Source organism: Pyrus communis, chromosome 2 (assembly GCF_041283825.1).
Source record: "Pyrus communis isolate YQ-2024b chromosome 2, ASM4128382v1, whole genome shotgun sequence".
In the NCBI taxonomy this organism is placed as follows: Eukaryota; Viridiplantae; Streptophyta; class Magnoliopsida; order Rosales; family Rosaceae; genus Pyrus; species Pyrus communis.
The window spans coordinates 586,078-610,397 of NC_142566.1; the positions used below are offsets into that span (position 1 = coordinate 586,078).

The 24,320-nt window shown below is 38.4% G+C and overlaps 4 protein-coding genes across 5 annotated transcripts; 2 read left to right on the forward strand and 2 right to left on the reverse strand.

Annotated features, from left to right (window-relative positions):
* Positions 1-2,538: 2,538 nt before the first annotated feature.
* On the reverse strand, positions 2,539-5,746 carry LOC137747344 (zinc finger A20 and AN1 domain-containing stress-associated protein 8). 2 transcript variants are annotated; one of them, XM_088679885.1, is made up of 4 exons: positions 5,603-5,746; positions 5,427-5,498; positions 3,735-3,835; positions 2,539-3,299 (listed from the first exon to the last, which is right to left on the reverse strand). In XM_088679885.1, the coding sequence occupies exon 4, from the start codon at positions 3,283-3,285 to the stop codon at positions 2,767-2,769; it is 519 nt and encodes a 172-aa protein (XP_088536011.1). In that variant the 5' UTR covers positions 3,286-3,299; positions 3,735-3,835; positions 5,427-5,498; positions 5,603-5,746; the 3' UTR covers positions 2,539-2,766. The 2 variants fall into 2 exon arrangements, with proteins under 2 accessions (XP_088536011.1, XP_068343540.1); XM_068487439.2 differs by lacking the exon at positions 3,735-3,835 and having other exon boundaries at positions 5,603-5,744.
* Positions 5,747-10,086: 4,340 nt separating this feature from the next.
* LOC137747277 (uncharacterized) lies at positions 10,087-16,313 on the forward strand. Its single transcript, XM_068487356.2, is given in 10 exon segments — positions 10,087-10,503; positions 12,657-12,757; positions 12,879-13,239; positions 13,928-14,800; positions 14,933-14,978; positions 15,187-15,248; positions 15,341-15,447; positions 15,558-15,645; positions 15,921-16,178; positions 16,180-16,313. Coding segments are annotated over 10 exon segments (2,073 nt in total). The 5' UTR covers positions 10,087-10,368; the 3' UTR covers positions 16,222-16,313.
* A 1,094-nt stretch (positions 16,314-17,407) lies between these two features.
* LOC137748366 (putative disease resistance RPP13-like protein 1) lies at positions 17,408-22,623 on the forward strand. The gene is made up of 3 exons (XM_068488512.2): positions 17,408-21,672; positions 21,756-21,824; positions 22,016-22,623. The coding sequence occupies exon 1, from the start codon at positions 17,582-17,584 to the stop codon at positions 21,614-21,616; it is 4,035 nt and encodes a 1,344-aa protein (XP_068344613.1). The 5' UTR covers positions 17,408-17,581; the 3' UTR covers positions 21,617-21,672; positions 21,756-21,824; positions 22,016-22,623.
* A 207-nt stretch (positions 22,624-22,830) lies between these two features.
* On the reverse strand, positions 22,831-23,927 carry LOC137748365 (uncharacterized). The gene has a single exon (XM_068488510.2). It carries the CDS (start codon positions 23,867-23,869, stop codon positions 22,943-22,945), a length of 927 nt encoding a protein of 308 aa, XP_068344611.1. The 5' UTR covers positions 23,870-23,927; the 3' UTR covers positions 22,831-22,942.
* Between the last annotated feature and the right edge of the window lie 393 nt (positions 23,928-24,320).

Genomic DNA, 24,320 nt, shown 5'->3' on the forward strand with positions numbered 1-24,320 from the left:
GCTACATCGTAGCCCTAGCAAAGAAAAGAAACTAAAAAAAAAAAAAATCTCCCCTCTTCTCTTCCTTGCCGCAACCCCTATGAAAAATGATGTTATTTGGTGGTAATGCATCACAAGGAGAAGAAATCTCCTTATAACACCCACGGCAAAGACAAGAAGTTAAAAAAACTAATTTAACCCCACTAAGATCCTAACTAATGCACTTTAAGTTCTTATTAAATGAAAAGAAATAAACGGAAATAATAAAAATAAATAATTATGTCTCTTCTTAAATCCATTAAATAGCACTCTCATGTTCATTTGATTTCCAAAACCGTTGCAGTCTCATCTTCTTGTTGTAATGCACATGCCTTGGTGCAGTTAAGTTGCCTCTTGCTCCACTAGAATTACTCTAGACATCCAAAAAGCTCATTTTTCACTTTTTTTTTCACGTAACTCCCGTATTGAATGCCTATAAATTTAAACAATATAAATTAGTGCATTTAACACATTCATATATACAAAATCCAAAGGAAATATATGATAATAATATATGAAAATATGCACCCATCAGATTTTATGCTCATTCTTCTTCAAAAAGTATCAAGCATTTGTATAAGTTATTCATGGATTTTTTTTATACACAAACTATTTGTTAGGATCTCGAGTACATAAGTTCTCAGAACCACTAAGTCTATTCTCAAGAGAACGAACTGTTTAGATTATTAAGGTCCCTGAGAATGAAATTCCTAATATTTCCCCAAGACATGGTGATGAAATGTCTTCGATTACGTATTTGGAATGTTGGGATATGAGACGATGCATACCATTTCATTCATTCTCCTTTGGTTTACAGTACAATGGAAATTTACGTTTGTATAGTTTTCCAGCAACGCTCTTGTATTAATTGCATTAAATTAGCCTAAATCCAAGGCATTAAGTGCTTTCTCAAGTGCGTAATGAGAATTTTCACCGATGAGATAAGACCATTAAAAGCATACCTACTTGCGTTTATCAACAATTTATAAAAAAAGTGGGTGAGTCCCATTAGTTTTGATACGACATATTTGCAAAATAAAAGCATAAAATAATCAAAGAAACGTTTATCTCAAATTCATTATTTCTTATCTGAATCCGAAGTATACATGACTTAAATTGATGATACCATGGCTAATTCACCCACATGGACTACGCTCTTTAATATTTGTATTTAATTTTTAAGCAAAGTGTCCACGTTATAAATATGGTCCTTAAGCCAATAAAAGGGCAGATTCATGGGGAAGTGCAAAAGTCGCTTTCAGGTCCACGGTTTAGAAATAGCGCAGCTGTTTCTATCGCAGCACTAATAGTAATGATTAACGAGTAAACTAATGCTAATTCTAGTTGATTGCACAACCGGTGGGCTGATCTCACCACCTCACTAGGTCCAATCGATGGTGACTTGTTATCAGAATGTCAAACACGGTGTGATCGACGGCTGTGATTGGGCGCCACGCGCTTCAAATGTGGCGGACGTACCTTGTTGGATACCAAGTGGCGGAGAAGGGGTTGGGTGGGCTTGTGGGTCCTTATGCCGTCCATCTTCCATCATATAATTTAGGACATGATCATCTCTGAATCCATACCATCTTCTTTCAGATCAAATAATCCAAATTGTTTACGTAAAATTGTACGGATGAGATCACTCTTTCTTTTCAACTTTCTTACTATTTCTTTCTCCTCAACATCATTGCTTTCTTCTCCGACGACGATCGACGAAACAGAACCGCAGAGAAAGAAACAAGAAGAAGAAAATGGGAGGAGTTAAAGGTCGGGAAATATGCAGTGGGAATTGGGGTGGAAGGAAGAGATTTAGGTCGTTACCTGTAGGTTTATGACATAAAAATCATATTAGATAAGATAAAATAATACGTATAATTATACCCTTTATTTTTTATATATAATAAAGCATTCTAAATAATAAACTTGATAAAATTGGAATACGCATGATGTTCTTTATAATACTGAATTTGAAAATTTCGGATCAAAATCTTCGAATTTTGTATAAGTACGTGTAATATTAATTAATAAATTCATGTTACATGAACAAAATAGTAATAGTATGTACCATATTACAACATCTTCATTTTAATACTAGTCGACTCAAACCTAAGCTACTTAGTCCAATAAAATTTTGAAAATTATATTGATGGTTTCAAACCATGAACTTAGCCTACTCCTACCCATCTCTACCGATCCTCACCACAGCTAACCCCAATGGCTTTGATCCACCAATTTTCCACAACATAAAATTCTGGAAGTGGTCCCAACTTAGAAGTTAAAATACTTCTACTCTGCAAAGGGTTTGTAGCTCAGTTTTCGCTAAAAACATTCACATTTCCACCTTGAGGTCCCGAGTTCGATTCCAATTCCCCCACCCCAAATAACACATGGGGAAAACCTTATAGTTATGAGCATTATCGTGAATTACTTGAGCATGCTACCTACCTTGGCACCTTCCTATATCTGACAAACTACATCCCAAACAAGCAAAATAAACAAGGTCCAAAACACCATCGGTACCAAAGCCTCGTGACGGCCTCACGGCCCTCACGAACGGCTGGGATTATTACACACAATCGTTCCTGACATTTGAAAATGCCCACAACAGCTTCCAACCATCTATCACACACAAGAGACCTAACATAACAAGATCAACTCAAACAGAAGCAGAAGCCACATGGGTAGAAATGAGAGCATGTGTGCAATACATGAAAAGATTAAACCCTCGTAATTCCAAGACTTTTATCAGATTTTATCCAGCTTTTCTGCCTTGACAACCGGGTTGGCTTTGGCTATTGCATCCTGAGCAGCAGTCCGGTAATCATAAGGGCAGTTGTGTTTATCAGAGTACCGATGAACTGCACAAAAGAGATCTCCACATCGGCAACTGAACCCAGTTAGACCAACACGTTTCCTGCAAGTGCCGCACCTGGTAGGAGTCTCTTTCACCTTCTCCTCCCTCTTAATGTTCAAAGATGGAGTAGAGGATGCCTGTGTTGAGATAAGCATCACATCTGCGGGGCCAGCTTGTACATCCACAGCAGCAGTAGCAACAGGCCCCTTCCCACTTTCAGAGGGAATGCCATTCACCGCACTATCAATGGATGCCGCAACGACTTTAGCTTGTTCTTGCTTCAACACCAAGTCCTTGTGGCACTTGGAACACAAATTCATGGTTGCTGGACTTCCAAAGAATCCACAGTTGTTGGCACAAAGCTTGGGAGCTTCAGGAGGAGCTTGGCATCCTGTCTCATTGTGCTCCATTTTCTTAGAATTTCCTGCATTGTAATTCACTTAAGTTCTCCAAAAATATACAATAACAAAGCTCAAGGTAGACATCTCCCCCTACCAGACATCTACAATATTACGCAGCCAAGCAATTACAACAGTATAAACAAGCAGACTCAACCATCAACTCATTAAGTTAAAATCAGCATAGTAGCTTGAATCTTAGCATAAGAAAGATGGAATGTTAAATCGCCAACAAAAAGGACCATATTAACAGAAAAATCGCCAACAAAAAGTAGTAGGGACTCCCCTTTATCCTCAGTATAATGAAGTATGCTTCATGTATGACAATAAGTTGGATAAAGTTGATATAAGTATTGAAGCTCTGATTACAATTCTAGTTCTGAAGCCTCAAGATGAAATCGTATATAATTGGGAGAACTAGACATACCTAATAAACACAAATGAGAAAGAAGAAAGCTCACGTTATACTTTTTATCTTTTTTTGTTAGGGGAAAATGTGCATAACACCGTTGGGTGTGACCGTATGAGTAGTATTCTTTGCCCAAGTGTTCAATCAGTTAAACTGAAAACATAACAATCCACGGATATGACAGCTTGTAAAACATGTATTTTATCCTCCATGATAGGAGAGCAAACCTTATTAAAGAAAGCAACACCAAGACAAAGAATCATATCTTAAACCATAGGGTTGCAAAGTGATACCATAAGAGGTCAACTGCCACTGCCACTTCCTCTTATTTTATTTTTCTAGGAATAAAAGCCAGGGCACAGAAGAAGTTTTTATCCCACCAATCTATTTCCCCCTTCACCTCATACACAGGGAGGGCGATTTATGAACAAAATGCCATTTGAGAGATATGAAGATAGAAAGAGACAGACAAAGACAGGCTAATGAAAGATAATAATTCTTGGAAGGCAGAGGTTTTAAGTAAAAGAAAATAAGCCCACTTCCTTATTCAGCAAAAAAAAAAATTTACAACCATTAAACAGGGTAACCCCCATAAAAAACCAAGGAATGGTCTTTTGCAGTCTTGCCATTTTGTCTGAGGAGTTCCGTTACTGTAAATCTGAGATTAATGTAAAACAAGCACTGTCTTACCTCCTTGTAAAGGTGACAGTCCGTATAACAACAATATGAACAGACTTCGGCTGCAATGATTTTGTAATAAAGAGTAAACACAGTAAAATAAACACCAACCACATATATTTAGCTCAAGATTGGGGAAGACAAAAGTCATTCGAGTCTACTGTCACAACCCAATGCACATCCAAAAGTGCTAGTTGAAGTTAACATTGGACTCCTAGGCCTTACTAAAGCAGCCACTGTCTGCAATAGGCATGCGGGATTTGAGGTATCAGAAGACAACAACTGACAGAACAGTTGCCCTGCCAGTCATAGAAACTTTAATATACCTGGTAAAGGAGTATTCAACACCGTATGAAAATACGAAGGGTCTTTCTATAAACTCGATGGAACTACTGATTTTCATAAAACCTCAAGACCACAATTGAAACAATACCCCTCTTCACAAGGTAAAACTACACAGCTAGATGATACCTAACCAATCTGAACCTAAATCATATAATAGTGTGTTCCACCGTTTTCGACCAAGACATCCCATGATTCCATGACTCTCTCTCTCTGTATATGTATATATACACATATATACATGTATATTGTTAAAGAAAATAAGGATAGTAGGAGGATGGTTCTGATCAATTCAAAGTCCTAGTGGTGGCACTAAGTTATGGCTTTTTTTTTTTTTTTTTTAAGTTTCATATTAATACATAAACATATTAATCATGCAATTAAATCTACTTCTTCAAGCTAATTCAAACCAATTGCTAATGACAAAACACACAAGTAATTAAACCAACTCATCAAGCTTCAAACTTTGAGAACTATTCATTTAAATCTGCACAAAAGAACCTTAATTCCTTATACTTAACATCCTCACACATGGGATTAAGGTCTATTCTCCCATCAGAATCCAAAACCCACCATCAAAATACCATTTTTTTCATTTGAAAACTTCACATCTTTCATCACATACATAAGCTGCTCAGCTTCTTCAGCCATCCTTAACATAATTCATCGAAAAAAGCAGAACCCAGAAGCAAATAGTGACTAAAAACAACAATCTACGACTCACCTGTTCGCAGAGGAACCAACCTCTTCAAAGTAGCTCCTGCAGTTCACACAGAGATGGTTCCTATCCGCTCCCCTTCAACAATCCAATAATCAAATAATCAAATAATCAAACAACCAAAATTTCGAAAAACAAACACACACATAGAGAGAGAGAGAGAGAGAGAGAGAGAGACGAACCCTAAAGCGAACAGGAGAGAGGGAGAGAGAGGTGTCAGACGAGGAGAAGCAGAAGCCATATGTTCCAGCTGCGACTTTATAGGCGATGAGAGAGCGTGGCGGAGGTGACCCAAAGCAATGATCAGGTGTTTCCGTGGTGTCGTGAGTCAACCTACGTTTCTAGTTTTGATTGGGGGAGGGGGAAAACAGTCGGAAAAAGGAATGTACTGGATTTGGGAGATCATAAGTATTCGACCATTTGGACTCTCGAAGACACGGAATATGCATAGACTCGGGTGCAGACGATCCTTCGCGTCAAGAAGTGGAAGTGAGTTGCGTGCCCGATATTGTTTTGTTTTTTATTTGGTTTTTTTTCCCCTCGATGTTACGTGCGCTGCCCAGTATTTTGTCAGTTTCTCATATAGCATCCCAATACAAGTAGGAATAATATAGAATTGTTAACGGGTTACCATTAAAATTTTGGAGTTGTTTAAATTTTTTATAAAGCAGCTTTTAAAAAAATTGGAGTTAAAATTATTTCGGTAAATAAAAGGAAAAAGTGTTTTATTTCAAAATCATGAGTGTGAAAGAGCAGAAAGAAGAAACAACTCTATTCATATTTGCTCTCCCATGCTTAAAAAAAAAAAAACCCATTTTTGACTAGAGGCATGTGAACACCATTAATTAACAAAACTTTCATATTGACAACCCTAGTTTCTCTTTTTTACTTTTTTTTTTATTATTTTTTTTTTATACTAAAAGCACTCTTAACCTAACAATTTGTCAATTTTTTTTTTCTTTTTCCATAGTCGTTTATTTTTACAGCATAACAGAATCAGTTTTATAAAAATGGAGCAATACCAAACTAGCCGTGGCTTGATTTCACTATAATATGAAGGTGAGATTGGTTGTGGTGATGTTGGTAACAACTTGGATATTAATAGTTACTCGTTAACAATGTAATGAGTTCATTTGCTGTCTCTAGCCATTATAATTGATAATCGGAACTTTGATTTTCAACTTCGACAAGCACTTCAATAAATTGCATATTTAGGCATACCACAAAAAGAATAGTAACTGTCATATTTTGGCCTTAATGAGAATCATGTCAAGAAAAGGTTAAATGACTTGTTTATATATGCTTTTAAAATGACTAAGCGCTTTTAGAAAAAAAATATTTTTGGATTCTAAAAGTACTTGAAGTGTTTTATGCAAGAAGCACTAGTTATGTGCTTCCACAATGCATTTTAAGTGTTTTTTCATGATTTCCTTGCATTTTTATTAAAGATTGGTGCTAAAAACATTTTTACTAAAAGTGCTTTCGATTATTTTAAAAAGCATATTCAAACGAGCACTAAATCGTTGGAAAGACACGAGGTGATAAATTTGGGTTTTCTTCAATCAGTTGCCATTGCAACTCTGATAATAGGGCAAGAGCTGGTTCAATTTTACTTATGGAGGTTGGAGGAGAGTCGAATGCAATGAAGACTTGCCTTTACATTATCGTATAACTCATAATTTCTTTCACATGTTGTTTCATTTTTGAAACCACGAAAAAGCTCTTATCACATCATATAACATCCCATATCGTCTAGGGGTGTAGATCATGTAAGCCTTATATATATATATATATATATATTCTTATCTTTACTTAGCACGAGACCTTTTGGGAGCTCACTGGCTTCGGGTTTCATTGGAACTCAGAAGTTAAGAGAGTTCACGCGAGAGCAATCCCAGGATAGGTGACCCACTGGGAAGTTTTCATGTGAGTTCCCAAAAACAAAACTGTGAGGGCGTGGTCGAGGCCCAAAATGGACAATATCGTGGTATTGTAAAGTTGAGCGTGGGATGTGGTGGGGTCCGGGCCGGGATGTGACAACTTGGTATCAGATCCAATCCCTCGCCAGAAGTGTGCTGACTAGAACGTCCGGCCTCTAAGGGGGGTGGATTGTAACATCCCACATCGCCCAGGAGGAGTGGATCTTGTAAGCCTTATAGGTATATTCTCATCTCTACCTAGCACGAGCCCTTTTGGGAGCTCCCTGGCTTCAGGTTCCATAGGACCTTCGAAATTAAGCGAGTTCGCGCGAGGGCAATCCCAAAATGGGTGACCCACCGGGAAGTTCTCATGTAAGTTCCTAGAAACAAAACCGTGAAGGTGTGATCGAGGCCCAAAGCAGACAATATTGTGCTACGGTGGAGTCAAGCCAGGGATGTGGTGGAGCCCGGACGGGGATGTAATAATTTGGTATCAGAGCTAATCCCTGGCTGGAAGTGTGCCAACAAGGACGTTGAGCCCCTAAGGGGGTGGATTGTAACATCCCACATTGCCCATGGGTGTGGATCCTATAAGCTTTATATGTATATTTCTATCTCCACCTATCACGAGCCTTTTTGGGAGCTCACTGGCTTCGGGTTCCATTGGAACTCCGAAGTTAAGCGAATTCGCGCGAGAGCATTCCAAGATGGGTGACCCACTGGGAAGTTCTCGTGTGAGTTCCCAGAAACAAAACCGTGAGAGCGTGGTTGGGGCCCAAAGCGAACAATATCGTGCTACGTTAAAGTCGAGCCCGGGATATGGTGGGGGCCTAGGCCAGGATGTGACACATCATCTATATATAAAAAGGAAAACTAATGAAAAAGGCTTGAAAAATTTTAGTTTTAATAAAAAACCATGTTATAAGTTTTGTTTAATGATTAGTACAAAACCCATATTAAAGCAATCCAACTAAAAATGACCTAACTATAATAAATTATGATTTGTCGATTTTACCCCTAACTTTTTTAGGTTGAGTTCCAGATTTTCGTCATTAATAGAGTTCATTGTTGTTTTACAAACCTACTTCTTTTTCTTTGAAACAAAAATATAAATCCTCATGCTATTTAATTTATATTTTGTATTATTTCGTTGAAATGTGATCATTGTTATTATTCATAGTGTATTCGAGGTAATGTTTTTCAATTTTTCATCGTCAATGGAGTTCATCGTTTGTTTCTCCAAAAAATAAATTTGAGATATGCATGCTATTCAATAATAACGACGGGTCGCTATTTCAGGACTGTAAAAATAAACTGTTTATGGAATTTAAGTTACTGTTTATGAAATCTAAAGCACTGTTTATGGATTCAAATGAAATAGACACACTGTTTCTTAAATGTAAGCTATAAAAAAATAGTGAAATTCACTGTATTTGAATTTAAAGCAAAATAAGCACCCTACTTCTTAAATATAATCAACTGATGCATGAAAGAAAAGAAACAGTCAAAGATTAAAACATATACTGTTTATGGAATCTAAGTCACTGTTTCTGAAATTTAAGTTACTGTTTCTGGAATTTAAGTCACTATTTTTGGAATTTAAATCACTATTTCTGGATTTTGGTTTTTTTCTTTCCAGATACAGTGTTTGTTTGTGCACAGACAAAACAAACATTGTATCTGATTTTTTTTTTTTTCTAGAAACAGTGTTATAAAAGTTGAACACCATGGTTGAAGTCACTTTTCTCTCTCTTTCTCATCTGCTTTTTTTATTTTCTTTTTTTTTTTCTAGATTTTGAAAATTGGGAAAGTTAGTTCTATCACAGGTAGAGATATATTTTTCTTTCTAGTTTTATGGAGAAATGGGTGCAAGGAATTGGAATTTTTAGTTTTTTTTTCCAGTTCTATGGAAAATGGATTTAGTTTGAGTGTCCTTCTCTTTGATTCAATTGCACAGCTCTTTTCTTATTCGTTTCTTTTTAATTGTACTTTTAGAGATTGAATTCAATAATTTGGGATTTTTCTTCTTCTCAAAGTTTGGTTATTCTCCAAATTTGAATCTAATTTGGACAAGGAAATTCAAAAACTGATATAAGCACCAAGAATGAAGGAAGAAAAACCCAGAAAACGAAACGCTGATCGACGTTTTGCTTGGACTTGACGTGAGTTTTCTCCTTCATGAGAACAAACAAGTTTCAGACCTGCGCCTCCTTGTTGGGGTAAATTTGGAAACTGATTTTTGTTTATGTTGGGCTCTGTAATTTAGCCCATGTAGAATTAGAGGCCTCTGTCCTTATGATTAATTTTAAAGTGCTTTTGGTTAAAGAAAACTATATGATGATTTTTGATTAAAATAGTCTTAGTCTAAACCATTTTCATTAAAATTCCTTATATAAAAGGAAGAAGGCAAAAGGATAAAACTTTCGTAATAACCAAATTACTCTTTCTCATTAAAATTTCAAAAAAATGAACACATAGGATAATTGAGATAAAATAAAGGGTGCAAGTGGCCCTTTATATGAAAATGAGTTAAGTTTTTGCATAACAGTGTGGATTTGAATCTCTTCGATGACCAATCTAATATTTAATTTAACAAAATCAATCGATTGACTAAAAAAAAAAAAAGATAAAATAAAGGGTAATGAATAAAATGAGACTTTGTATAAATTAACAAGAGCTACAAAATATAAGCCAAAAAATTAAAAAAAAAAGAGAAAAAAACCCGACGATATCATACGATAAGCCCCGCTCTCCTACTTTTTTTACAATCAAGGATTCCATTTTTTTTTCTCCCGGTAATTCTCTCCCGGCGGATTTTTCCACGAAACCCTATAACCCAATTTCCTAAGAAATCATTTACGTCACTTTCCGGGGAAATCCCCTACAGTTATCCCCGAGTTCCGGCGGGGAAAGGGTTTGATCGGCTGCGGGGATATTTATAAACCCGAGCTAGGGTTTTACGATCGGTGGAGGTTTCCGAAGCATTGGGGCGGCAGGGTTTGCTCGGCCGAAATTAGGGTTTCGTGGCGATGGGGAGCGTGGATCGAGTCGATGATAGGACCTTTAGGGTTAATTTGACGGGCGATTCAGTCATCAAGTTGAGAGAGAGTGTGAGAGAGAAGCTTAAGGAGTTCATGGGGGATTACACCGACGACACTCTTGTGGTACGGACTCTCTCATTCGGCTAATAGTAATTTCTTGCGCATTGTTTTGAAATTTATGCTGATTATTAGCCAGTTTTCAGTGCTTTGATTGGGGAAATTTTTCCCGTTTGATTTTCTGTTTTAATTGGGGTGATTGCCTATTGTTTTCGTGGTTCTTAGTTTATGTATGGAGTTAAGGTTGGGATTTTGATTTGGTTTCGTCTTCACTGTCATGAAACTCTATTGAATATCTTGGATTTTGATTTATTTTGATGTGACCATGAATTGGTATGAACTGTTGATGTTGCCATTCGGTTTAGGGTAGACAATGTAGGTCGGACAGGGAGATATGCCGAACTATGGAAATTTGTTTCCATTTAAATCGTTGCCTAGATTTTTGAGCTCTCTATTAGTTGATACGATTATTTAGAGAATGGTTGCAGATCTCTTGCTTCAGGTTGGCTACCTTTTATGAAAAAAAAAGGTTCGAATACCTTATTAAGGGGTTTTAAGGAGTTTATGCCATTGTTCAAAATGTGAGCTGTCAGGTATTTGTGACAAAGTTTGTGACTGCAGTGCTTGGGTTTTTGCATGGGATTCCTTAAGGTGGTTGTCCGTGTAGGGAGTTTTTAAAGGCGGAAGGCTTTCAAGAGGGAGGGACAACATACCAATTTGAAAAGTCCTCTTACAAGATGCTGATGCCCTCCCCAAATCTTTCAAATGCTGATTTTTTCCTTAATGATTGAGGAAATATAACGTGATTTTTCCTTAATGAGGGAGGGACTGCTGCTGATTGCCAAACTATTGAAACAAAAAGGAAAAAAAAAAGGGGGGGGGGGTTTACATTGGGTCCTTTGTTGTGTATATCCTGACATATATATTTGAACGGTTCCATATAGACTTTTAATTTTGTAGGGGTGTATTTATGGGTTTTCATATTGAGCTACTTCGTCTTGGTATTAGGCAAGGAAGCATAAAGTTTGAGCATGCTTTTGAAGGTGAAAGGACATGGCTATTTAAGGTGTCCATAAAAGAAAATTTAAACAGTGTTAGCTCGGTACATCTTGGACTTTCATGGGACAATTTGAGATTGCTTTCCGATCTTATCATGGTCCTTATTTTTAACCTTAGAGAAGCAACACAACCATGAAATTTAAATACACAAATTGAAATATCTTGAAGTACCTGTATCATTCTTTTTTATACAGCACATGAGAAGTACATACAGGTACACGTGTCTCTGTTATTGTTCATGGCTTTTCAGATGTTATTGTTATTATAAGCGAACTGTCATATTATGTGTGTGGTTCTGTCTTTCCTGAGATTACAGTCTTGTTCATATGTGGGTTGTTTCTTGGGCCCCATATTTCTTAGGGAATATGATATCAATATCTTTGTGTTAAAGGACCAAATGACAACATTATTATATTTTTGTTTGGTCTACATGTATATAGTTGGTACTCCGTGGTTTAATTTTACATTTATTTAGTTCCAAATGATGCATAGCCATTATGTTATATCCAGTTCCATCTCCCGAGCAATACCGTAACTTTTGAAACATATCTCTGATAATTAATGGTTTTAGTAGCCAGTCCTAGTTAGTAAGAACTGTTTTTTTTTCTTCTTTTACTAGTAATAGGTTCTATAGGTAAAAAGAAGGTTCTCTCTTTCTCTCTCGCCCTTAGGGTATGAGTGATCAAAATTTTGTTAGTGATGCCATTGCAAGAGATTTGATATAGGCTTACTATTAAATTTTAGTGATATCCTAGAGTTTTTGTCATCTTGTTACAGTCTTGATTATGTGAACCCATTCTCTAGTGGCTGAAATTGGTCCATCTGGATTATTCAATATTATATCTCGTTCCCCTCTCCTCCCCGTCGGATGTCTAACTAGTAAAGCTTATGAAGTAATTCAGACTAGATTGTACTCCATGCTTTCCATCTATAACCTTAGAAATTTTTTGTGTGCCCTTTATATATCTTCAGTGGAGTTTAATATGCATGAGATGAAAGCTGAAACATATATGAGGATGTTTTCTTGTCTTCTTCTTCATTTAAGTGTGTTCAATTGTCTACTTGGGTTCAACCCCTGGTTTTTTTTCTTTATGTAAATATATCCACAGAAAAAAGTAACGGCACTAGAACTCTCGCTAAGTTTTCTAATTTCCTTGCAGGAATATGTTATTGTCCTTCTAAAGAATGGCAGGGGCAAAGAAGAAGCAAAGAATGAGCTGAACGTGTTTTTGGGGGATGACAGTGATTCTTTTGTTTCTTGGTAATTCATTATTTTCCTTGTTTATGAGCAATGTTATTTCACATATAATGGTTGTTTAGTTTGGAACGTACATATTTGTGTGGCAACATTCTAATTTTTTGTTTTAAGTTTTTTTCACTAGGTTGTGGGGTCATCTGGCTTCAAATTCGGATTTGTATCTGCAATCAGAGGATCCTGAGATGGAAGATGTGAGTAAAAGAAAAACCACATCAGGTGACCTTACAGGAAAAAGTGATTTGTATCATTTGGGTTCTGAGCCAGAAAGGGAGAAGTTTAATAAGTCAACTAAAAGCCGGCACACTAGAGAATGGAAAGGGCTAACAAGGGATGCAGCTGAGCCCCCTCCTTTTCGAAGCTCTGAGATCGGAGATATTCATGTAGAAGAAAAAAGTCGTAGCAAAGTCAGTGATGCGATGTCTCCTTCACGGCAACCTGCAGCTCAAAGGAAAAGGATTCGGCCTGATGAGCGACACAATACAGAGGTTTGAATTTGTGTTTTTCTTCATTCTTTCTTTTATGATATTGAGCAGGGGGTACTTGAATTTGATTCTAATAATTTGAACGTGGATCTTGCTGCTGTATTGGGGCATATTGATTCATGTGATAATTATCCAGTTTGAAGTTGTATGGAATAGGCAAATCTTTTTTGTCTCTGTTAAATAGATATAAATAACTTCTTTTATACTGAAGTGTGGTGTAGACTGCTATACTACAGAATTCAAGGCACTTATACAGTATTGGAACTATCCTTTCTGTATTCAGGACTTTTCCTTTTCATACTAATAACTTTTGAAATTGGAAGATTTGTTCAAGTACTTGGTCTTGTTTGGTATTATTCAATCTATCAGTGGCCCATTATTGATAATGTTTTACGAATTAGTTTTCATGTGCTTGCGTGGGTGCCTATAGGCTATAACCTGCGTTTGGACATATTAATGGTTTTAATTGTGCATACTGTTTCTTTTGTCACGCTCTGGCAATCCTCCTTTGCTTTTTCTCCCCACACAAAGAATATCCCCACCCCCAAAACAATGTATTTTATGCTCATTGCAAGGGTTGATTGAGTATGCAATTTAAGAAAGATCATTTTGGAGACTTCTTTCTTATAGAGTGTATGCACTTTGATACCAATTATTCAACTTTCTCACTCGATTATCCTCTTCTTGACAGAGGGAACCAGTTTCTGAAGTGAATATTGATGCCCCTCGACGGCTACTCCAATTTGCTATGCGTGATGCATTAACGACCTCAAGGCAATCCAATTCAGCAACTCAGCCCACGTTGAAGCGTCTTCGTTCTGTGGTATCTAAACCCACTGTTGACTCATCATGGGTTGATCGTCCTCGACGGATACAGTCTGTTGCCAGGGTGCCAAATCCCATGTCAACTGTAATGAAAGCTGTTGCAGAAGCTGCTGAAGATGTAACAAGAGTTAAACCTTCAGGGAGTGTGTTTGACCGACTAGGTCGTGGTATGGAGTTTTTTGAGACCAGTGTGGCTCTTGCACCATCCAGAGATGCTGCTACCGAGGATGTTGAATTTGAAGATGTCGTCCAACTTCGTGAGCAAAAACGATCGTCGTATCCGGCTAGAAGTGAATACAGTGGACAGTATGTAGGGAATGCTATGTTAGAAAGTGAAACTGGTTTGGCTTCTGATTTTGTATCGGACAATGAAGGGTTTGATGACGTTAATGTTATGGGTCATATAGTTACTGATGTTTCTCAAACTGGGACATCTGGTGGAAGCAAGGGTGAAAATTCACTAATGGCGCGTTACAATGTGGCGAAGAATGTTGATCATGTTATGCAGCTATCCAGGAATAAAGATCACGGTCAACCTTTTGCAGCTGCGAATTCTTCTCATAAGATTGTGAATATATCTGTGAATGTCAATACTTGGAAAGCGCACCATTATCAGGAGCCAAGAGAAGTTGCTGGTGATGATTGGAAATCCCTACAGAATAGTGAGGCAGGGGTTGCGAAATCTGGTTTGCATGTGATGAAGGAGAACGGCAATCCTGTTGGAGCAAGTAATGGAAATGTAAGATGCATGCACATGCCCACGCCCACGCTCACACCTTCCTCTCCTCTATCATCACTTGTACATTAAATTCACTTGATATTTCATTGCACTTAAGAGACTGTTATTGAATATGTCTTTTTATGATATCAGGTAACACCTGCTGCAGATTCTCCTAAGATGCTTTCCTCTTCTGCTGGTGAGTTTTGAAACTTCTAAAATAATCCTCTCTTTTTTGTTTCCGCATTATTACTGCTTTCCTCTATTTAGAGATGAGAGAAGTAAAACCCCTACTTTTTGTTAGTTAGTCAAATAATTGATTCTCTTTCTGGTGTTGGATCTCTGTCATTCGAGTAGTATCCAAATATGCATCTTTATTAATTTTTTTATTATGGAATATCATGCAGGTCTATATGCCAGTGGACGCCCATTGGAGGATGCAGATTCTCGAACTATCTTTGTTAACAATGTAATAGCTTCCTTCTTGTTGTTCAATGTTTGAGGTTTTGTCTCAGTTTTGTGCAATTTCAGTTTTAGTTATATTTTTTTATGAATGCACAGGTCCACTTTGCTGCTACAAAAGATAGTCTTTCTCGACATTTCAACAAGTTTGGGGAAGTGCTAAAAGTAGTGATAGTTACTGATGCAGCAACTGGGCAGCCTAAAGGGTAAGATGTCTCATCATAATTCTTCTTAGCTCTTAGCCTAGTCCTTCCTTTTATATGAGGACAATACATATTCCTTAGTTAGTCTTTGCTAAATAACTTTACTTGAGCAGGTCAGCTTACGTAGAGTTCACACGGAGGGAGGCGGCAGACAATGCATTATCTCTGGATGGAACCTCTTTCATGTCACGGATCCTCAAGGTAAATCATTGTGGTAACTAGAACTAGTGATGACTTTTTGCTATTGTGAGGTCTTTGAGAACAGAACTCTATTTAGCTTCCTTCTTAACATATGATTTTTTTTCATGGTAAATCTTTGCCGTAAGGATTTGCATGTGTCATTGCATTTTGGGATTTGATTCATCAGCCATTAGACGTTTTCAACACTGATCATGAATCCTTACATTTAGCATTTGTAATTTTTAGTGTTTAAATGTAGGAGTGAAATCTTTACCCGTGTCATTATCCTATCGCAGGTTGTAAAGAGGGGAGCTGCACATCAAGAAGCAGCTCCTGGCATGACGTGGCCAAGGGTTGCCCGGGGCACTCCATTTGCCACTGCCAGGTTTGGTTGGTCCCCATTCCAGAGAGGCATATCTGGGGCATATAGGCCTCGCCCCCTAATCAAACCTGGTGCCAGGAGCATGCAGTGGAAGCGTGATACTCAGGCCAGTCCAGGTGAGATGGGTGCTCCTGTCACTGCCACTGCTGTTCCTACACCAACAGCTCGCAGTCTTAACCTATGTTCGAACAGAACCTAGGCCAGATGGAAACTAGTCCCGTATATGACGTTACCATCTGCGGTATGCTCGACATGAAAAGCTTGTGGTCCTCGGAATTCCAATAAATTGGGGTGTATTCTTTTTGTATATGGTCGAGAACATTTTTACATGGAGGCGGAAGAAGTTAAGGCGAAGGCTTCCCCACTCGAAAATTTTGGTTTTATTCTTTGGGTTGGAGATAAAAGGGAGTTAAACTATGGCATGGGATCGTAAAGCGATGGAAAACATTTTTGGAGATAAGAGTAGTAGTCAGCTCGACGAAGATATTACTGTTTAGGATCAAAAATGTGTATAGGCGGACGGATTAATGGTTTCTCTTTTGAAGGATATTAACTTTATTAATCTGTTTCGTAACATTTATATTTTGATAAAAAAAAAAAAAAAAAAAAAAGGGAAAAAAGAGATATTAATTGCCTTGTATATAGTGTTGTATGTTGTACATTTAGCAGCAGCAGCTTCCTGTTATTTGCTTCTAAATTCCGTTTAGTTCGCCCTGTGCTCGCTTATCGAGTCTCGTGTTGTTTTCTTTGTATACTTTTCAAGCATAAGTTTTTTACCTCATGTACCCAACTTTGAATTTTGGACAATTCAGATAAATTTATTGTAGATTATTTTATCATTTATAAAAAATTATTACTTGTCACAAGGAATTTGTTTTAGAACAATACTTGGCTATTTAAAGATGAATAAGAATTTTCACTCAAAAAGTCAAAATTAAATTCTTAGTGTTTTAATTACTGAGCTTTGTGATTATGATCAGAACCGTTCATACTTTGAATCACATTGTAAAAATTATCTGCAAAAATTAAATTAAAACTAAGGTCGTTTAGTCAATCTATTGTAATAAATACATAGACGGTTCATAATGCTTTTACTAATACCATTTATTTGTTTTTAAATAGTTTCATGACTAAACGACCTTAGTTTTAATTTATTTTTTGCAAAAGCCATCTTTATATGGTGATTTTTATAATATGAACAATTCTGATTATAAACACGAAGTTCTATAAATTGACAACGAATAATTTTGAGAAATTTTGAGTAAGTAAAAGTTCCTACTTATCTTTGAGTAGCCAAGTATTGTTCTTTGTTTTATCCTAAGCCCTGTTTATTTCTTATTTTTTTTGTGGTAAAATATTTTAAGATTGTTTGTAACAATTCTCAAATTTAAACGTAGTCGTTCGATATTTTCCTGTATGACTGCTTTGTCCATGTGCTGCGAAGGGAGACTTTGACTTTCTGGCGTACCAACTACCAAGTCTTGTTATTCATAGCTTGAGAGAGAGGAGAAACCGCCCAACCAAAGCTTCATTTTCACTAGTTTGATTTGGCAGCTTCATTCAACAAAACAAACAATGGTAGCTGGAGAATTGTTTCTTGGGGCATTTCTGCAGGTGCTGCTCGACAGGTTGACGCCCCGCGGTATCCTCAACTTCGGTCGCCTACGGATTGTCGATCGGAAACTGAAGAAATGGAGTGCAATACTGTCTGCAATTGGAGCTGTGCTGTATGATGCGGAAGAGAAACAGCTCACAAGTGAGGCAGTCAGACTGTGGCTGGACGATCTCAAAGACCTGGCTTATGATGTGGAAGACATAGTGGACAGATTCTCCGTTCAGACGTTGCGACGCAAGGTCAAGCAGCGATATGGAACTAGAGCGAGCAAGGTACGGAGTCTAATTCCCAAAGCTAAATTCAACTTTTGTATGAACATGAAAATGAAGGAGATCACGGATAGACTGGTCGATATATCTGAACGGAAAGACCAGCTTCGCTTGAACGATACTGGGACTTCGGCATACACTACCAAGGCATATAGAGTGCCTCCCAGTTCTTGTCAACCGGATGGACCTGTTATCGGAAGGGATGAAGACAAAAGGAAGATCGTCGAGTTGCTGTCAATATCCGAGCCTTGTACCAGCAACTTTCATGTAGTTTCCATTCTTGGCATGGCGGGGATCGGAAAGACAACACTTGCAGGACATGTGTTCAACGATGATGCCATGGAACAGTTCGATCTTAAGGTATGGGTGTATGTGTCAGATGACTTCAACATCGTAAGAGTGACAAAGGCAATTCTTGAATCGATCACATCCGAGCACTGTAAGTTGAAGGAGTTCAGTAAAGTTCAGGATAATCTGAGCAAGGAATTAACTGGGAAGAAGTTTTTGATTGTCTTGGACGATGTTTGGAGCACATGTGACTATGATATGTGGACAAAGTTGCAGTCCCCATTTCGGGTTGGAGCACTGGGAAGCAAGGTACTTGTGACAACACGTCATGAAACAGTTGCGAAAATTATGGGAGCCATTCAAGTTCATAATTTGAATTATATATCAAATGATGATTGCTGGCAAGTGTTTGAACAGCATTCATTCTTGGACAATAACAACGGCAGACCGCGCAATTTTGAGTTACTTCGGGAGAAAATCCTTGCAAAATGCAATGGATTGCCTTTGGCTGCGAGAACTCTTGGTGGACTTTTACGGTGTAAAAGAATGGGCGAATGGGAAGAAATATTAGACAGCAAAATATGGAGTCTATCAGATAAGAGTGGCATTCTCCCAGTATTGAAATTGAGCTATCACTCTCTCCCTTCAAACCTTAAAAGATGCTTTGCCTATTGCTCAATACTTCCCAATGACTACGAATTTAGTGAGAAGCAGTTGATCCTCCTGTGGATGGCAGAGGGTTTGATTCAGCATTCGGAAGAAGGTAGACAAATGGAAGATTTGGGTGGAGAGTATTTTCAGGAGCTTTTATCCAGGTCATTGTTTCAGAAATCGAACAAAAGCAATTCAAAATATGTAATGCACGACCTCATTAGTGAACTTGCACGGTGGGCTGCAGGAAAAGTATGTTTTAGATTGGAGGATAATGTGGATAAGAGCATTCAGCAGTTCAGATGTACTCCAAAAGCTCGTCATTCTTCTTACATTTCTGGAGAGTTTGATGGGGCTGAAAAATTTGGCACCTTTTTCTCGGCCAAACACCTGCGGACTTTCCTACCGTTTACACTTTCAGAAAACCCCCAGAATTATGTGACTTGTAAGGTTGCTCTTGATTTATTGCCAAAATTGCAATACTTACGGGTCTTCTCTATGAACAGCTATCAAATAACTGAGCTACCAAATTCGATTGGTAAACTGAAGTTTCTACGCTACCTTGATGTTTCTCACACACTGATAACACGTTTACCTGAATCAACAAGCACACTTTGTAACTTACAGGTATTGCTATTAGAGAATTGTTCACGTTTGGAGGCACTGCCCATAAACACGAGGAATTTGATTAATTTGCGTCATCTCAACAATTCAAATGTACCTTCTCTGAAAGGGATGCCTCTGCATCTAGGGCGGTTGACTAATCTGCAGACACTAGCTAATTTTGCTGTGGGTAAAGGTAGCGGGTCAAGGTTGACGGACATAGGGCCCCTATTGCATCTTCGGGGGACATTACACCTCTCAAGATTGGAGAATGTGACTGAAGTTGAAGATGCAAGAAGGGCTGACTTAATTAGCAAGGAAGGGATTGATTTCTTGCTACTACAATGGTCGGAAGGGAGTGGCACAAGAGAAATGGAGGCAGACGTTCTTGACTTGCTACAAGCTCATAGAAATCTCAAGGAACTCACCATCAGGGGATATGGTGGTGTGAAGATTTCTACTTGGGTGGGAAATCCTTCATTCACTAATATGGTTGTTGTACGCTTACAAGATTGCTGTAACTGCAAATTCTTGCCACCACTTGGACAATTGCCTTCTCTGAAAGAGATTTCTATAAAAGGAATGTCTGAAGTGGAAAATGTGGGTTCCGAGTTTTATGGAGAGGGCAGCTTTCCTTTTCCGGTACTAGAGACCCTTTCGTTTCAGAATATGCAACAATGGAAGGAGTGGTTTCCTTGCGAACGACTTCAGGGAATTAGAGAGTTTCCTTGCCTGAAAATGCTTTCCATTGATGCATGCCCCAAATTGGAGGGTACGTTACCTAAGAACATTTCTTCATTGGAAAATCTTGTGATTCGCGAATGCGATCAGTTGGTGGTTTCTGTTGCCAACTACAGAGAACTTTGCGCGTTGTGCGTCCACAGTTGTAAAGGCTTGGTGTATCAGAGTGCGGTTGAGTTTCAGTTGCTAGATTTGGAAATAACTGGTTGTGCAGAGCTGACACCGTCGTTGCAGATTGAGGATACATTACTGCAATACTTTACTTCTCTTCAGCGTTTGACAATTGAAGGTAATTCTCACCTAGTTCAATTGCATCACCTGACATCACTTCAAGAGCTTCACATTGACAAATGGCCAAGCCTAGTTTCTTTTCCAGAAGTTGACTTGCCGCCTTCTCTTAAGGAAATAAAGATTCGAGGTTGTGATTCTCTCACGCATTTTGCAAGATATCGTCTACCCCCAAGTTTAAGAAGAATAGAGATAAACAGATGCCAAAATTTGAAATCATTAGTGGAGGACAGAGATGGTTCTGCATCATCATCTTCTTCTCCTTGTTTGACACAAGATGAGGAATCCTGTCTTGAATACTTGAGCATATGGAGTTGTCCATCTCTGGTGTCTTTGTCATCTCGAATCCAGCTGCCCAAGGCGCTTAAGCACCTTCAGATACACACTTGTAAACAACTGGAGTTCATAACTGATACGTTCGACCACAACACTCATCTTGAATACATTCATATCTGGTGTTGCCCAAATCTCAAATCTTTACCAGAAGGCCTTTGCCACCTTCCCAATCTTCAGAAGTTGAGTATTTATGGTTGTAGAAGTCTTGTTTCGTTCCAGCGGGGAGGATTTGAGAGAATAGCTTCCAATTTGAGAGAGATTGACATCACTAATTGTGATAAACTGGAGGCCTTACCCAAAGGCATGCACAGCCTCAACTCTCTTGAGATATTAAGAATCCCTTATTGTGATGGTTTCATGTCCTTTATAGGAGAGGGCTTTCCCCCTAACCTAATATCACTTAAAATTCTGAACCTCAAGAGTTGTGAGCCACTCTTCCAATGTGGTTTGCACAGACTAACCTCTCTCAGAGAGTTGTGGATCAGCGGTGAAGATCCAGATCTAGTCTTCTTTCCACCTACGGAGATGGTGCTCCCCAAATCTCTCATTCAACTCATTGTTGAAGACTTCCCAAATCTCCGGTACCTGTCCAGCAAGGGCTTTCAGTTCCTCACATCTCTTAAATCTCTTTACATCTGGACTTGTCCCAAGCTAGAATCCATTCCATATGAGGGCCAGCTTGTTCCACTGACACAACTTAGTATCCGTCGTTGTCCTCTGCTAGAAGCGAGATGCAAACCAGGTAAAGGTCGATACTGGCGCTCCATAGCTCACGTCCCTTACATATGGTTGGGAGACAGGAGGATCATAGCTCCCTGATAAAAAGTGATACAAGAGGACACATTCAAGCCTACTATTCTCATAGTCCCTTCCAGGTACTTCAAAAATCAAGAATTACATAAAAATGTTTATTACCCGCCATTGTATCTTACCTTCTATCTATATCTTCTCCATTTAGGCATATTTGCTTTCAGAGGCTCGGTATATTCAGACGTTGTTATCACTGGAGAAATTCAATGTCTGTCAGGTACATGTTCTACACTTGTTTGCATGCTATGAATTTGCATTCTCCTCAACTACGTTCCTCGAAGAACTAAGAAGCTTTTTTTGGAGGCTTTTCCATCCACCCAACAACTACTAATATGTTTTGACAAAGGGTTTAGGGTATGTTCTGTAACTTGTACAGGATCTTTAATTGACTTGTGACTTGTGTGGCAGGTTTTAAGATCCCCTACATAAAACGTTTGAGGCTTCCTGAGAATGTATTGTCAAGAAACCCATATTTCTATCAATGAGAAGAAGAGATAGGGGTTCTGCATCCATAAGTGCATATTGCCGTATTCAAGTGGCTGCGAAACATTCTCTCTTCTTGATTTCTGCACTTAAAGGAGCTTTCTAACATGTATAATGAAGCAGAAAGGATGAAAGCAAAGTTGTCTTTGTTACAATGGCAACGATTTCTACAGGCGAAATTGCTCCCGAATATGAAGTTTCTGCTGAACAATGTAGCTCCAGAAGATGCTATTGGTGTGCTCTTGACTCTCTACGATCTACTACAACTTGTAGATACAGAATATTATTTATTCACAAGGCTACTTGGTATATTTTGCTTTTGAGCTGCTGCTCCTGCGTACGAAGGTACTGCGGTACCTAATTTTCGCGTGTTTCAAGGTCCTGATTAAGGCCTATTCGATGGTCCTTTAAGATCATAATTGGACTATCTGTCTGTGCATATGTATATCTTTCATATTTCTTAATTTCTTTTGTATCATCGCTGAACGCTCGTATTGATGCGTAGCTGCTAATGAAACGCAGAGTTTGAAGACTGTTAAGATTTCTTACAAGAAGAAATCTACTAACATGGTTGAAGGAGAAGACGAGGCGTTGTTGGGTTTATTGAGAAAACAATGAAATTTCTATTACATTAGCGAGCAACGTGAAATTTGATGCGGGCATGGGGTTTCTGAGTTCGAATCTCTTTTACACCAAAGTAGTTTAGAATATAATATCGTCATGTTAAAAAAAAAAAAAAAAAAACTCAAATAGGGTTATTAGATTAATCTTTTCTTCCCGCACAAGTTACACATTATAACAATCCAACAATCAAACTTCAACATAACAATCTCATCAACGGGAGTTACAAACTCATCTCGTAAGCGCGGCGAACAACACTCCGACTGACAAGCCAGCAATGCACAAGAATGAAACGCCGCGAACACGAACGAAGAACACATTCAAATTCTTAGCAACCTGAAGGGTGAGAGTCAGAATCTGCAGCCTGCCTTGCTCCTCCATCTTCTTAAAGAAGTAGATTGGCTTCAAACTCTGCCTCAACATGAACGCCAGCGTAAAGGGCAACCCGAAAGCCAAAATGCTCTGAACTGAAACCTCCGGCATTGGGGTCGATTTAGTGATGTATGAAATCCAAGCTCCGACGCCGAGTTGGGCCAAACCCAGAAGAGCCAATACCCTGCTCAGACTACACATGTTTTTCGCCATCGATTCGAGAACTTCTCTGGTCTCATTGGCCAGAGTCGAAGGGTCTCGCTCCACAGTTGGTCCTTCGATTTCTTGGTGCTTGAAGTTAGGGTTTTGACTAGGGTATTCATTTGGGTTTTGGGGCTTTTCAGATTCTGGATCCGGTGACGGTGAACTAGAAGAAGTTGACAAAAATCTGGGTTTTTGATCTAATAACCCATTAAACCTAGGATTGTACAAATTGGTACTGAAACTTGAACACGATTGTGTAAAAGTAAGAACAAGATTGGGTTTTCTGAATTCAGGGCTTTGAGTAATGGATTTTGAATTGGGTACCCAAGTTAGATTATGGTTTATGGGTTTTGGATTTGATGATTTTATGTAATGATCGATAATGGTGGTGGGGTTTGATGAAGATTTGAAAGGATTTGGGGAGAGACTGGAATTGGAGGAGTGAGTGAGATGGTCTGGGGTTTTAGGCTTTTGGAGGTTTTGGGCGGCGAGGTAGGTGAAGGATGCAGACAATGATGAATGATGATGATGATAGAGTCTTGAAAGCTTGGAGCTGAATCTGCGTGTGATCATGGCGACCATTTTTGTTGAACCAGAAATTGAAGAGATGGGGGGAGGGAGGGAGGGCGATTTTTCCTTCTAGGCGGCGTTTACCAACCTCTCCTGCGCATTTATAGGCGCGGGCCTCGGGCACGAGCCGAAATGTGGAGGTTTGGCCCAAAATAAATTTCAATCGGACCATGGTTCAAACCCAGCAAAGGATTATCAGATTGTTGGGGAACATTGCTTGTTGCATTAATTTAAAGGAAAACTAATGACAAAAGTTTGAAAACTTTGAATTTTAATCAAAAGGACAAACATGTGTTGTAAGTGAATAGTACTAGAAATGATTTTTTAGAGTAAAAATGTCATTTTCATTAAAAGTAAACAGAACCGAGAATGTTTCGTTAAAACTCTCTTAATTTAATTTAAGAAAACAAAAGTAAAGAAACTCATGTTATAAGGCCACATTTGAGATTGATTCATTCCAAAG